The sequence below is a fragment of the Syngnathus floridae genome, chromosome 11 (genome assembly GCF_059516105.1).
Source record: "Syngnathus floridae isolate MCC-2025c chromosome 11, RoL_Sflo_1.0, whole genome shotgun sequence".
Lineage (NCBI taxonomy): Eukaryota > Metazoa > Chordata > Actinopteri > Syngnathiformes > Syngnathidae > Syngnathus > Syngnathus floridae.
The window spans coordinates 10228851-10242339 of NC_142423.1; the positions used below are offsets into that span (position 1 = coordinate 10228851).

A 13489-nucleotide genomic window follows, 5' to 3' on the forward strand; every position below is an offset into this window, starting at 1 on the left:
ATATCCTGTTTGCACAACACTTAGAAGAAAATAACTTTGTGGAAGTTGCCTGCACATTTCTTTTTACAAGCACATTGCTTATATTGATGTAATTACATATAGATCTAACGCAGCCTTAATAAAATATGTTTACAAACTGCCGAAAGCACATTTCCCTTTATTTACTACCTACTAAAAGTACAAACCTTTTATGCAATGACCTTTACATGTCATTTCTATTACTTCACACAAACACTCCATCCATCTGCTCCTGGTTCGGCCCCCCGATCAAAATTTACAACCAAATTCGGCCCGCCAGTCAAAAAATTTGCCCATCCCTGCCCTAGACCTTAGCTTTAGGGAGGTGCATGGTTATATGAGGTATCACACGAGCAACTGGGATTTAAACTCTGGTTGCTGGGGTGAGAGTCTAGTGCACTGACCACTACATTATGGAACCCAAAGCATGGAAATTACATATATGGTTTTATGGAGCAGCTCACAAGCGACTAGTGCTGCTCAGTGGTCCCCAACCTTTTTTGCGCCATGGACCGGTTATGTGCCAGAAATATTTTCGTGGACCAGTCTTTATATGAATAAATAATACATTTATACAGTGGTGTGCCGTGAGAGATGTTCAGCTGTGCCGTGGGAAATTGTCCAACATTAAATACCGAGCGAATTGTAAACAGGATTACCAAACCACAGGTCAGTTAGCACAAGGCTAATCATATGTATTCCTTTCAATGTAAGCAAGGGTTCCATAGTGTAGTGGTTAGTGCTCTGGACTCTCACCCCAGTGACCTGGGTTCAAATCCCATTGGGACCTCAAATGTTTTATCATAGAAAATTTGCAAGACAGTTGCTCTTCTGCTGCCCCATATAACCATTATAACTATTTGCTTGTGAGCTGATCCATAAAACCATATATATTCCATGCAATGGAAACGAGAGTTCCATAGTGTAGTGGTTAGTGCTCTGGACTTTCACCCCAGCGACCTGGGTTCAAATCCCAATGGGATCTCAAAAGTTTTATCATAGAAAATTTGCAACACAGTTGCTCGTCTGCTGCCCCATATAATCATACACCTCCCTAAAGCTTAGGGCTGGGGTTAGGATTAGAGCTAGGGTTAACCTTAGGGGTAGGGTTAAAGATAGGGTCAGGGTTAGGTTTAGTGCTAAGGTTAGGGTTAGAGCTAAGGTTAGGTTTAGGTTTAGGGTTTGTGTTAGGCTTAGGCTTGCTTTTGCTGTGCTGAGGCTTAGGGTTAGGCTTGCTCTTGCTGTGCTTAGGGTTAGGGTTAGAGTTTGTGTTAGGCTTAGGCTTGCTTTTGCTGTGCTGAGGCTTAGGGTTAGGCTTGCTCTTGCTGTGGTTAGGGTTAGGGTTAGGGTTTGTGTTAGGCTTAGGCTTGCTTTTGCTGTGCTGAGGCTTAGGGTTAGGCTTGCTCTTGCTGTGGTTAGGGTTAGGGTTAGGGTTTGTGTTAGGCTTAGGCTTGCTTTTGCTGTGCTGAGGCTTAGGGTTAGGCTTGCTCTTGCTGTGCTTAGGGTTAGGGTTAGGGTTTGTGTTAGGCTTAGGCTTGCTTTTGCTGTCCTGAGGCTTAGGGTTAGGCTTGCTCTTGCTGTGGTTAGGGTTAGGGTTTGTGTTAGGCTTAGGCTTGCTTTTGCTGTCCTGAGGCTTAGGGTTAGGCTTGCTCTTGCTGTGGTTAGGGTTAGGGTTAGGGTTTGTGTTAGGCTTAGGCTTGCTTTTGCTGTGCTGAGGCTTAGGGTTAGGCTTGCTCTTGCTGTGGTTAGGGTTAGGGTTAGGGTTTGTGTTAGGCTTAGGCTTGCTTTTGCTGTGCTGAGGCTTAGGGTTAGGCTTGCTCTTGCTGTGGTTAGGGTTAGGGTTTGTGTTAGGCTTAGGCTTGCTTTTGCTGTGCTGAGGCTTAGGGTTAGGCTTGCTCTTGCTGTGGTTAGGGTTAGGGTTAGGGTTTGTGTTAGGCTTAGGCTTGCTTTTGCTGTGCTGAGGCTTAGGGTTAGGCTTGCTTTTGCTGTGCTTAGGGTTAGGGTTAGGGTTAGGGTTTGTGTTAGGCTTAGGCTTGCTTTTGCTGTGCTGAGGCTTAGGGTTAGGCTTGCTCTTGCTGTGGTTAGGGTTAGGGTTAGGGTTTGTGTTAGGCTTAGGCTTGCTTTTGCTGTGCTGAGGCTTAGGGTTAGGCTTGCTCTTGCTGTGGTTAGGGTTAGGGTTAGGGTTTGTGTTAGGCTTAGGCTTGCTTTTGCTGTGCTGAGGCTTAGGGTTAGGCTTGCTCTTGCTGTGGTTAGGGTTAGGGTTTGTGTTAGGCTTAGGCTTGCTTTTGCTGTGCTGAGGCTTAGGGTTAGGCTTGCTCTTGCTGTGGTTAGGGTTAGGGTTAGGGTTTGTGTTAGGCTTAGGCTTGCTTTTGCTGTGCTGAGGCTTAGGGTTAGGCTTGCTCTTGCTGTGCTTAGGGTTAGGGTTAGGGTTTGTGTTAGGCTTAGGCTTTCTTTTGCTGTGCTGAGGCTTAGGGTTAGGCTTGCTCTTGCTGTGCTTAGGGTTAGGGTTAGGGTTTGTGTTAGGCTTAGGCTTGCTTTTGCTGTGCTGAGGCTTAGGGTTAGGCTTGCTCTTGCTGTGGTTAGGGTTAGGGTTAGGGTTTGTGTTAGGCTTAGGCTTGCTTTTGCTGTGCTGAGGCTTAGGGTTAGGCTTGCTCTTGCTGTGGTTAGGGTTAGGGTTAGGGTTTGTGTTAGGCTTAGGCTTGCTTTTGCTGTGCTGAGGCTTAGGGTTAGGCTTGCTCTTGCTGTGGTTAGGGTTAGGGTTAGGGTTTGTGTTAGGCTTAGGCTTGCTTTTGCTGTGCTGAGGCTTAGGGTTAGGCTTGCTCTTGCTGTGGTTAGGGTTAGGGTTTGTGTTAGGCTTAGGCTTGCTTTTGCTGTGCTGAGGCTTAGGGTTAGGCTTGCTCTTGCTGTGCTTAGGGTTAGGGTTAGGGTTTGTGTTAGGCTTAGGCTTGCTTTTGCTGTGCTGAGGCTTAGGGTTAGGCTTGCTCTTGCAGTGGTTAGAGTTAGGGTTAGGGTTAGGGTTTGTGTTAGGGTTAGGCTTGCTCTTGCTGTGCTGAGGCTTAGGGTTAGGCTTGCTCTTGCTGTGGTTAGGGTTAGGGTTAGGGTTTGTGTTAGGCTTAGGCTTGCTTTTGCTGTGCTGAGGCTTAGGGTTAGGCTTGCTCTTGCTGTGGTTAGGGTTAGGGTTAGGGTTTGTGTTAGGCTTAGGCTTGCTTTTGCTGTGCTGAGGCTTAGGGTTAGGCTTGCTCTTGCTGTGCTTAGGGTTAGGGTTAGGGTTTGTGTTAGGCTTAGGCTTGCTTTTGCTGTCCTGAGGCTTAGGGTTAGGCTTGCTCTTGCTGTGGTTAGGGTTAGGGTTAGGGTTTGTGTTAGGCTTAGGCTTGCTTTTGCTGTCCTGAGGCTTAGGGTTAGGCTTGCTCTTGCTGTGGTTAGGGTTAGGGTTAGGGTTTGTGTTAGGCTTAGGCTTGCTTTTGCTGTGCTGAGGCTTAGGGTTAGGCTTGCTCTTGCTGTGGTTAGGGTTAGGGTTAGGGTTTGTGTTAGGCTTAGGCTTGCTTTTGCTGTGCTGAGGCTTAGGGTTAGGCTTGCTCTTGCTGTGGTTAGGGTTAGGGTTTGTGTTAGGCTTAGGCTTGCTTTTGCTGTGCTGAGGCTTAGGGTTAGGCTTGCTCTTGCTGTGGTTAGGGTTAGGGTTAGGGTTTGTGTTAGGCTTAGGCTTGCTTTTGCTGTGCTGAGGCTTAGGGTTAGGCTTGCTCTTGCTGTGGTTAGGGTTAGGGTTAGGGTTTGTGTTAGGCTTAGGCTTGCTTTTGCTGTGCTGAGGCTTAGGGTTAGGCTTGCTCTTGCTGTGGTTAGGGTTAGGGTTTGTGTTAGGCTTAGGCTTGCTTTTGCTGTGCTGAGGCTTAGGGTTAGGCTTGCTCTTGCTGTGCTTAGGGTTAGGGTTAGGGTTTGTATTAGGCTTAGGCTTGCTTTTGCTGTGCTGAGGCTTAGGGTTAGGCTTGCTCTTGCAGTGGTTAGAGTTAGGGTTAGGGTTAGGGTTTGTGTTAGGGTTAGGCTTGCTCTTGCTGTGCTGAGGCTTAGGGTTAGGCTTGCTCTTGCTGTGGTTAGGGTTAGGGTTGGGGTTTGTGTTAGGCTTAGGCTTGCTTTTGCTGTGCTGAGGCTTAGGGTTAGGCTTGCTCTTGCTGTGGTTAGGGTTAGGGTTAGGGTTAGGGTTTGTGTTAGGCTTAGGCTTGCTTTTGCTGTGCTGAGGCTTAGGGTTAGGCTTGCTCTTGCTGTGGTTAGGGTTAGGGTTAGGGTTTGTGTTAGGCTTGCTTTTGCTGTGCTGAGGCTTAGGGTTAGGCTTGCTCTTGCTGTGGTTAGGGTTAGGGTTAGGGTTTGTGTTAGGCTTAGGCTTGCTTTTGCTGTGCTGAGGCTTAGGGTTAGGCTTGCTCTTGCTGTGGTTAGGGTTAGGGTTAGGGTTTGTGTTAGGCTTAGGGTTGCTTTTGCTGTGCCGAGGCTTAGGGTTTGGCTTGCTCTTGCTGTGGTTAGGGTTAGGGTTAGGGTTAGGGTTTGTGTTAGGCTTAGGGTTGCTTTTGCTGTGCTGAGGCTTAGGGTTAGGCTTGCTCTTGCTGTGGTTAGGGTTAGGGTTAGGGTTTGTGTTAGGCTTAGGCTTGCTTTTGCTGTGCTGAGGCTTAGGGTTAGGCTTGCTCTTGCTGTGGTTAGGGTTAGGGTTAGGGTTTGTGTTAGGCTTAGGCTTGCTTTTGCTGTGCTGAGGCTTAGGGTTAGGCTTGCTCTTGCTGTGGTTAGGGTTAGGGTTGGGGTTTGTGTTAGGCTTAGGCTTGCTTTTGCTGTGCTGAGGCTTAGGGTTAGGCTTGCTCTTGCTGTGGTTAGGGTTAGGGTTAGGGTTAGGGTTTGTGTTAGGCTTAGGCTTGCTTTTGCTGTGCTGAGGCTTAGGGTTAGGCTTGCTCTTGCTGTGGTTAGGGTTAGGGTTAGGGTTTGTGTTAGGCTTAGGCTTGCTTTTGCTGTGCTGAGGCTTAGGGTTAGGCTTGCTCTTGCTGTGCTTAGGGTTAGGGTTAGGGTTTGTGTTAGGCTTAGGCTTTCTTTTGCTGTGCTGAGGCTTAGGGTTAGGCTTGCTCTTGCTGTGCTTAGGGTTAGGGTTAGGGTTTGTGTTAGGCTTAGGCTTGCTTTTGCTGTGCTGAGGCTTAGGGTTAGGCTTGCTCTTGCTGTGGTTAGGGTTAGGGTTAGGGTTTGTGTTAGGCTTAGGCTTGCTTTTGCTGTGCTGAGGCTTAGGGTTAGGCTTGCTCTTGCTGTGGTTAGGGTTAGGGTTAGGGTTTGTGTTAGGGTTAGGCTTGCTCTTGCTGTGCTGAGGCTTAGGGTTAGGCTTGCTCTTGCTGTGGTTAGGGTTAGGGTTAGGGTTTGTGTTAGGCTTAGGCTTGCTTTTGCTGTGCTGAGGCTTAGGGTTAGGCTTGCTCTTGCTGTGCTGAGGCTTAGGGTTAGGCTTGCTCTTGCTGTGTTTAGGGTTAGGGTTAGGGTTTGTGTTAGGCTTTGGCTTGCTTTTGCTGTGCTGAGGCTTAGGGTTAGGCTTGCTCTTGCTGTGCTTAGGGTTAGGGTTAGGGTTTGTGTTAGGCTTAGGCTTGCTTTTGCTGTGCTGAGGCTTAGGGTTAGGCTTGCTCTTGCTGTGCTTAGGGTTAGGGTTTGTGTTAGGCTTAGGCTTGCTTTTGCTGTGCTGAGGCTTAGGGTTTAGCGTTAACCCTAACACTGCAAGCGAGGGTTCCATAGTGTACTGGTTAGTTCTCTGGACTCTCTCTCTAGCGACCCGGGTTCAAATCCCATTGGGACCTAAAACATTTTATCATAGGGAAAAAGCTAAGTGAAAGTGAAAAGTGCCACAGCCGCCTTCACCCCCACCTCCTAATTCACTGTTTGATATGTGACGTCACTTGGACACTCCATTAGGTACACCGCCATTTTCAAGTGTACCAATAACAGGCCACTTTATTAGGGAAATATCATGGTCAAAGGTCACAGGTCTCAAGCTCTAGTCCTTGGGGCCGCATTAACAAAGGAATCTTGGAAAACATGTTGGAATGCAACCCTGAGGACTAGAGCTTGACACCTGTGACCTTTGACCATGATATTCCCCTAATAAAGTGTGTACCTAATGGAGAGTCCATGTGATTCCCTCGTTAAGTGCACCTGCGTGAAAAGTTTTAGCTCCTGCAGAACGTGAAATGAGCTAAAACTTTTCACGCAGGTGCACTTAACGAGGGACTCTTGGAAAACATGTTGGAACGCGGCCCCAAGGACTAGAGCTTGACACCTGTGACCTTTGACCATGATATTTCCCTAATAAAGTGGCCTGTTAATAGGTACACTTGAAAATGGCGGTGTACCTAATGGAGTGTCCGTGTGATTCCCTCGTTAAGTGCACCTGCGTGAAAAGTTTTAGCTCCTGCAGAACGTGAAAGGAGCTAAAACTTTTCACGCAGGTGCACTTAACGAGGGAATCTTGGAAAACATGTTGGAACGCGGCCCCGAGGACTAAAGCTTGACACCTGTGACCTTTGACCATGATATTTCCCTAATAAAGTGGCCTGTTATTAGGTACACTTGAAAATGGCGGTGTACCTAATGGAGTGTCCGTGTGATTCCCTCGTTAAGTGCACCTGCGAGAAAAGTTTTAGCTCCTGCAGAACGTGAAAGGAGCTAAAACTTTTCACGCAGGTGCACTTAACGAGGGAATCTTGGAAAACATGTTGGAATGCGGCCCTGAGGACTAGAGCTTGACGCCTGTGACCTTGGACCATGGTATTTCCCAAATAAGGTGGCCTTTTATTAGGTACACTTGAAAATGGCAGTGTACCTTGGAGTGTCCAAGTGACGTCACAGATCAAACAGCCAATCAGGAGGTGGGGGTGAGGGCGGGTGTGGCACTTTTCACTTTCACTTAAGCTTTTTCCCTACGATAAAATATTTGAGGCCTCAATGGGATTTGAACCCCAGTCACTGGGGTGAGAGTCCAGAACACTAACCAGTACACTATGGAACCCTTGCTGAAATTGCATGGAATATATATGCTTTTATGGAGCAGCTCACCAGCAAGTAGTTATAATGGTTACATGGGGTAGCACACAAGCAACTGTTTTGCAAATTTTTCTATGATAAAATAACTTTAAACTCACTGGGATTTGAACACAGGTCACCGGGGTGAGAGTACAGAGGACTAACCACTACACTATGGAAACCTCACTTACGTTGTACGGAATATATATGGTTATATGGGGCAGCACACGAGCAACTGCTGCAATTTTTTCTAGGTTAAAATAATTAAGGTCTCACTGGGATTTGAACCCTGGTCACTGGGGTGAGAGTCCAGAGCTCAAACCATTACACTATGGAAGCCTCGCGAGTGTGGCACTTTTCACTTAGCTTTTTCTCTATGATAAAATGTTTTAGGTCCCAATGGGATTTGAACCCAGGTCACTAGAGTGAGAGTCCAGAGCACTAACCAGTACACTATGGAACCCTCGCTTATAGTGCATAGAATATATATGGTTTTATAGAGCAGCTCACAAACAAATATTTACAATGGTTATATGGAGCAGCACACAAGCAACTGTGTTGCAATTTTTCTATGATAAAATATTTCAGGTCTCACTGGGATTTGATCTCGGGTCGCTGAGATTACAGTCCAGAGCACTAACCACTACACTATGGAACCCTCGCTCACATTGCATGGAATATATATGGTTTTATGGACCCTAGTGGCTGACCAGGCCTTGCACTAACTGACCTGTGGTTTGGCGATCCTGTTTACAATGCGCTCGGTATTTAATGTTGGAAAATTTCCCCCGGCACAGCTGAACATCTCTCACGGCACACTGGCTGGATAGTTTGAAACCCTAGCTTGAACCCCTAACCCTAGTTTGGAATACTAACCCTAGTTTTAAACTCTAACCCTAGTTGTGTTGTTCTTCCAAGAGAGTTCCAAATGACACACTACGGAGACATCACAGTATGTGACGCATGCAGAGTGGTTTATTATTCATTATGGTAAAAGCACCATGACACATTTTTAAAAATGCATTCAGGAAGAGAGTAAAAACACCATGCGTCAAATCAGGTGCACTAACATTGTAAGCAAAATTAAGACTTTCTGAAAATAAGATGAAATCTCTTCAGTATAAATACATTTTGGGAGGATTTAAAAAAAAAAAAAAAAAAGATACCCGAGGCACGCTATTTGTGCTTTTTCAGAACATCAGCAGATCAACATTGAACACCAATGAGTGAGACACAATAGTAAAATTGACAAACACATTATGGTTGTTTTATTTCTCAAAAGCACCATTCAGGGACAGTTGTAGCATACCAGGCAAAGGGTTTGCTGCATTACATGTTCTGCTGCGCCATCCCAAAGTGGGATTATCACCCACAGTCCAGCCAGGCAATGCGTGCTCACGCATCTGTGCCAGTGTGGGTGGGGGAGGGAGGGAGGGAGCTGATGTGAAAAATCAGCTTTGAGTGTTTGATCTAGAGCAAAGTGGCTCAGGATGCTGCATTTTTTTTTTCTCAAATGTTCGTGAGCATCATTTATAATCAGGCTTTAAGAGAGGATGCCAAATATACAGCACAAGCAGAGAAGACCATTTTTTTCCCCTCCATTGCAGGCTCATTTTGATTTTCATCCTTTATGTTTTCAAGTGTCGACAGAGAGGCTTTCCATGCAGGACGACAACAACAAAAAACAACAACATCAAGTAAACACAAAGAAACAAGTATATTTCCTCAAATAGTGGCCTTGTACACATCAGCTGTGTTGAGAAAATAATGTGTTATGTGAATAAGAAAAAGAAACTGAATATTTTGAAATCTTTCTTTTCGAGGAAAACTGGCATCATTTTATGAAATTAAGTTGAGAGAAAAAAAAATAATACAATAAGACTTTTGTGGGGATATCAGGAGATTGAAAATTTGAAAGTCATAAAAATAAAGTCACACTTTATCAAGAAAGATAAGACCAATTAGACAAATGATCTTGATGTACCTGAGAATGACCTCACTTTTTTTTTTTTTTTATACATGTATGAGATTTAAGTCAGACTTTTGGGAGTTTAAAGTCTTTTTAATAATACAAGAAAATTTTTCTTTTAATACAAAAATATGTATAAAATTTGGGGGGAGGAAAAATAGCTCAAGAGGGATTCTCTGGATGAAATGGGATCATATGAAAAAGTCACATGACATGAAATTTGTTTTTTGTTTTGAGAGAAAAAAATCCTTTATACTATGAGAATGAAAATAATACAGTCATACTTTCAAGAAAATTATACGGAATATTTAGTGAACCACATTATATAGTCATGCGGGTGTTATTTCAACCGGGTACTACACCCCCGATTTTCTATTTTCCTTTTTTTCTGGAACAAATAAAACTTGGAATCAAACGCCAAATAATGAAATAAAGTCAAAAAGACAAACTCTTTCTGCCAAACGTATCCATGTGAATTGGGTTTAAAAAACAGAAAAACACCGAGCACTTTCATCAAATAAACAGCCACTACTTGAGCAAATACACCAAATGGTTTTGGTCCCATTTCTTCTTTTTTTTTTTCAATTTTTTTTTTATCTGAGTCGTCAAGAAGCAATTTGAAGAGTTAGCTTCTTTGCAAACAAGATTTATCACACTTTAGCTGAGTGCATTTAATGTAGCGCTTCCATTTGTCGACAAGTCTGCCAGTCACTATTTCATTAGTAACAAAGTGTCTTTGTTTCCCGTTGAGGCAAGACTTCAGCTGCTCGTGTGGCTTGTTAGGGAAAGAACATGTAGATGGAGAGTAACTATTTTCAGTTCATGAGGAAAATCAACATCTGGTGACCCAAGCACAAACAACAACTGATGGGATATGGAGATTGGCTTCAAATGGAGAGCGCGTCGGTGGTTTTGTAACACGTTTAAAAAAAAAAAAAAAAAAAGAATAAAAACAACAAATAGAAAAGGTTTGGCATCCCAACGGCCATCCGCTCGAAGCGGCTACCTCCGAGCTCGCTGTTTGGCCAGACGCTTCATGAAGCAGCAGGTCACTGCGGCAATGATGACAATGCCCACCAGCAAGGCGGACGACACGCCGACCACCAGGGGGATGAGGAGGAGGTCAGCAACTAAGGAGGACCCAAAGGGAATAGTTTTACTTTTGTTTGGACTTTTTGTAGCATGAGCGTCTTACCTCGGGCATACAAGTAAACGGTGACAGCATTGGACTCAGCCTTGACCCCAGAGTTGTACCAGCCTCCGTGCGGATCCTGCCCCCAGGCCTCAGCGTGGCACGCGTACATGCCTTGATCTTCAACAGTGGCGGCGTGAACCCGGAGCCGGTAGCGGACGGGCGACAGCCGATCCACGCTGACCTCGCTGCCGTTGACGTAGATCTCCACCACGCCGTCGTACGTGAGAGCGGCGACCAGTTTGAGTTCGGTCGTCTCAGGCGTGGGGCTTTCGGGCGACTTGGTACGCAGCTCCGGGATGGGCCATCGGAACCACTGTATCTGGGCCTGGGCGGGGCCAGTGGTGGTGATCGTGGCAGTGCAGAGGAGCGTGATGGTGCTGCCCCGTTTCAGCAGAGGGCCTCGGGCCAGCTGGGCCTCCGCTGATACAAAAACATCTACGGGGAAAAAAAAAGGCGAAGCATCAAAAATGTTGCTGATAATTTCATTACAATGAGCTTATTTTGGATAATCACAAAATTGCTTTGGTACACAACAGAAAATCAATTGCGGCATCTCACCTTCGGTCTTGAGATTGACCGTGACTCCCTCGGACTTCTGCGTGAGTGTCGCGGGCGTAGACGGAGCGGGGCTCCTGCGTCCGGCGTACACGCTCACCACGCAGCGATAAACACCCGAGTCGGAGGGCTGGGCCGAGAACAACTTCAGGGAGTACCTCGCCTCCGCCACTTTCTCCATAGAGCCGCCACTGGCTCGGCTGACATCATCGCCCCAGGTCACAACGCCATCCGGGCTCATCTTGGCCACCTCCACCTGATATGACCAAAATATAAATAGTCAACAACTCTTTCAAAGAGTAACTTTTGTCCCATTCCGAAGTGAGAAGTCATGAGACTGACTATGTAACAATCCAGCTCTAAGAAATGCAGGTTTTCTTAGCAACATAAAATATTTATTACATCTGCTTTTGTTCTTTTAGAGAAGAGGAAGTAATCAATTTCATTCATGACTTCCCTGATTCCAACAGCACGAGATAAGAGCCTTACCTCCACGCCTCCAGACCCGATGAACTCGCCACCAGCAGAGCCTCTCTTCATCCACTGGACCTGCAGGCCAGAGTTGACGTCGGAAGGCAGTCCGTTGACCTCACAGGTCAGGAGGAGAGGTGAACCCACTTGCAAGGTCACCTCCCCTCGGGGTGTGGACGTCACGCTCAGAGACTCGGCTGTGGGGCGAGAGGAGAGGGGATGGCATTAATCAGCTCAATGCAACAAAATAGGTTAATGAGCCTGCTAGCATAGTTAACGCACAGACTAGCAGTTTTTCAGCCCCTTGCCAGTATGCACCACATGAATTTCTTTTTTCTAGTTCAAGAGCTGTACCCGAAATTCAGTTTTGCCTGGATGTCATTTGTTTGTGCAGGTGTACCTATTTGTTTGACTTGTGAAAATACATCCTGGTGAGCAGATATTCAGTCCTCATTTAACCACCAGTCATTACAAATGACACATTGTCTTTACAAACAAAAGAGGAAGGTGATGAGCGCGCATACACAACAGAATGCAGTCATTGTTCCTGCTTCAACTCCCATTCAGTACATTTTGTTAGTGAGGCTACGCTCGTATATATGACCTACATTTCCTGAATCCCAGACAACCTTTAAACTGGGCTTCCAAGAACACATACATTTACTTTGTGGCCTTTAAACTTTTTAGTAGTTCGACAGCAAAACTTGAAGGAAAGAACAAATCCCAAGTGTCGATAAGTGCAAGGTGGATGAAACAAATATTTAATCCTGTGTGAAAGCTTTCAGGCGTAAAAAGTAAGCCAACGCAGCGAGGCAACGGGCCGGCATCCAGCTGGTATTGACCCAGCGCATTCAGCCGGCTCGTCAATTAGAGAGAAAGAGCTGAGCTTGGAGCGTGTTGGGGGGATTCTCAACGGCATTTGTTGAGCCCCCTAAACTGGCCTGGTGATCTGAAGAAAGGAGCATCCGGGAAAGCAATCAGCTGTCAACTGACTTTCAGTTGCCAGCCAAACTAGCTGCAGGCAAAAACAAAACAAACAGCCACGGCTTGACTTGGTAGTCTGGAGCGAGTTCAATGCAGCCACAAATGCTACAAGTCCAGGCTGACTTCATGCCACACGTACAAATCGTAGCATGCAAGTAAAACACATACCTTAACTACAATTAACTTTTTATGTCTTCCGAGCTGTTGTGTAAGCTTGCCGACACTATGAAATATCCAACTTGAGTCGGAATGCAGCGTCCGCACAGACATTTGAAATTTTGGGCCTACCACCTAAACATCTCATCCAGAAATTGAGATGCGCCTCAGGAAATGCTTCTCCGAGTAAGCCTGTGTGAACCGCAGTCTCCATTTCCTGTACTTAGCTTGAACGAATGATTGCCTGCTCATTCCCATTAAGGTTTGAGGGATTTGTGGCTTCAGAAATGTTTGTATCTGGTCCATCCACAGCAGCGTTTTATCGGAACCGTTTGGAATAACAATTACTGTCCATACTAGGCGGTTCCGTTTCTGTCATGACAATGGGCTTTCAAGAAAAGGAGTGACTTGTACTCACAAAGCGGCGTAACGGTCAGGTTGCCGATGTCCAGCGTCCTGTATGCAATCTTCTGCCACGATATGTCCGGGTCCCGAATCCACTGCGCCGCCTCACAGAAATAGGCTCCGGTGTCTTCCGTCTGCAGCACCTTTATCTTCATGATGTACAGGTCCTGGCCGCCCGCTACGTTGCGCTTCTCCAGTGTAATGTCGCCGTCGTCATAGCGCTTCTTGTAGTTGCGTCCGGGCACAACGCCCAGCAGCTTGTCAATGGAGATGATCTCGCGTACGGAGCTGAGCTCCGGCCCCGCCGTGTCACCCGAACCCGCTTGGCCGTCACGCTTCCCAAAGGTGACGGACAGGTGGGTGAGCTGCTTGGAGTTGATGCTGGCCGAGCACGTCAGAGTTAATTCGGCGCCCTCCGGAAGGGGCTGCCCCGTCAGGGAGCGGCTGTGTCTGATCTGGAGTGTGTCGTCGATCACTACGTGTGGACAAAAGAGACAAAAGCCGTCATTCCATACTTGTTTCTTTTGTTTGTAAATGCTTGTCCATTTTGTACTTTTAATGATGTGAAACAACGTTTGAGTTACCTAGTGTAAAGCAAATTAAGTCATCATTGCCTTGAAGTCTTATGTCCTTATGTAAAATGGATGCAACGTATTACTTTTCATTTCGGTAATAGCATCAGTATGAAAATGAGTGCCGGTGTCATTCTGAGC

At 46.2% G+C, this 13489-nt stretch overlaps 1 protein-coding gene across 3 annotated transcripts in view; it reads right to left on the bottom strand.

Moving 5' to 3' along the window:
- Nucleotides 1-7993: 7993 nt before the first annotated feature.
- igsf8 (immunoglobulin superfamily, member 8) overlaps nucleotides 7994-13489 on the bottom strand; it is a 28993-nt gene continuing 23497 nt past the window's right edge. For all 3 annotated transcript variants that reach the window (XM_088390648.1, XM_088390647.1, XM_088390649.1), the window contains 5 exons: nucleotides 12790-13251; nucleotides 11250-11428; nucleotides 10764-11016; nucleotides 10206-10640; nucleotides 7994-10140 (listed from right to left, as the gene is read on the bottom strand). In XM_088390648.1, the coding sequence (XP_088246774.1) occupies nucleotides 10013-10140; nucleotides 10206-10640; nucleotides 10764-11016; nucleotides 11250-11428; nucleotides 12790-13251 (1457 nt within the window). In that variant the 3' untranslated portion in view covers nucleotides 7994-10012. The remainder of the gene's footprint in view (nucleotides 10141-10205; nucleotides 10641-10763; nucleotides 11017-11249; nucleotides 11429-12789; nucleotides 13252-13489) is intronic.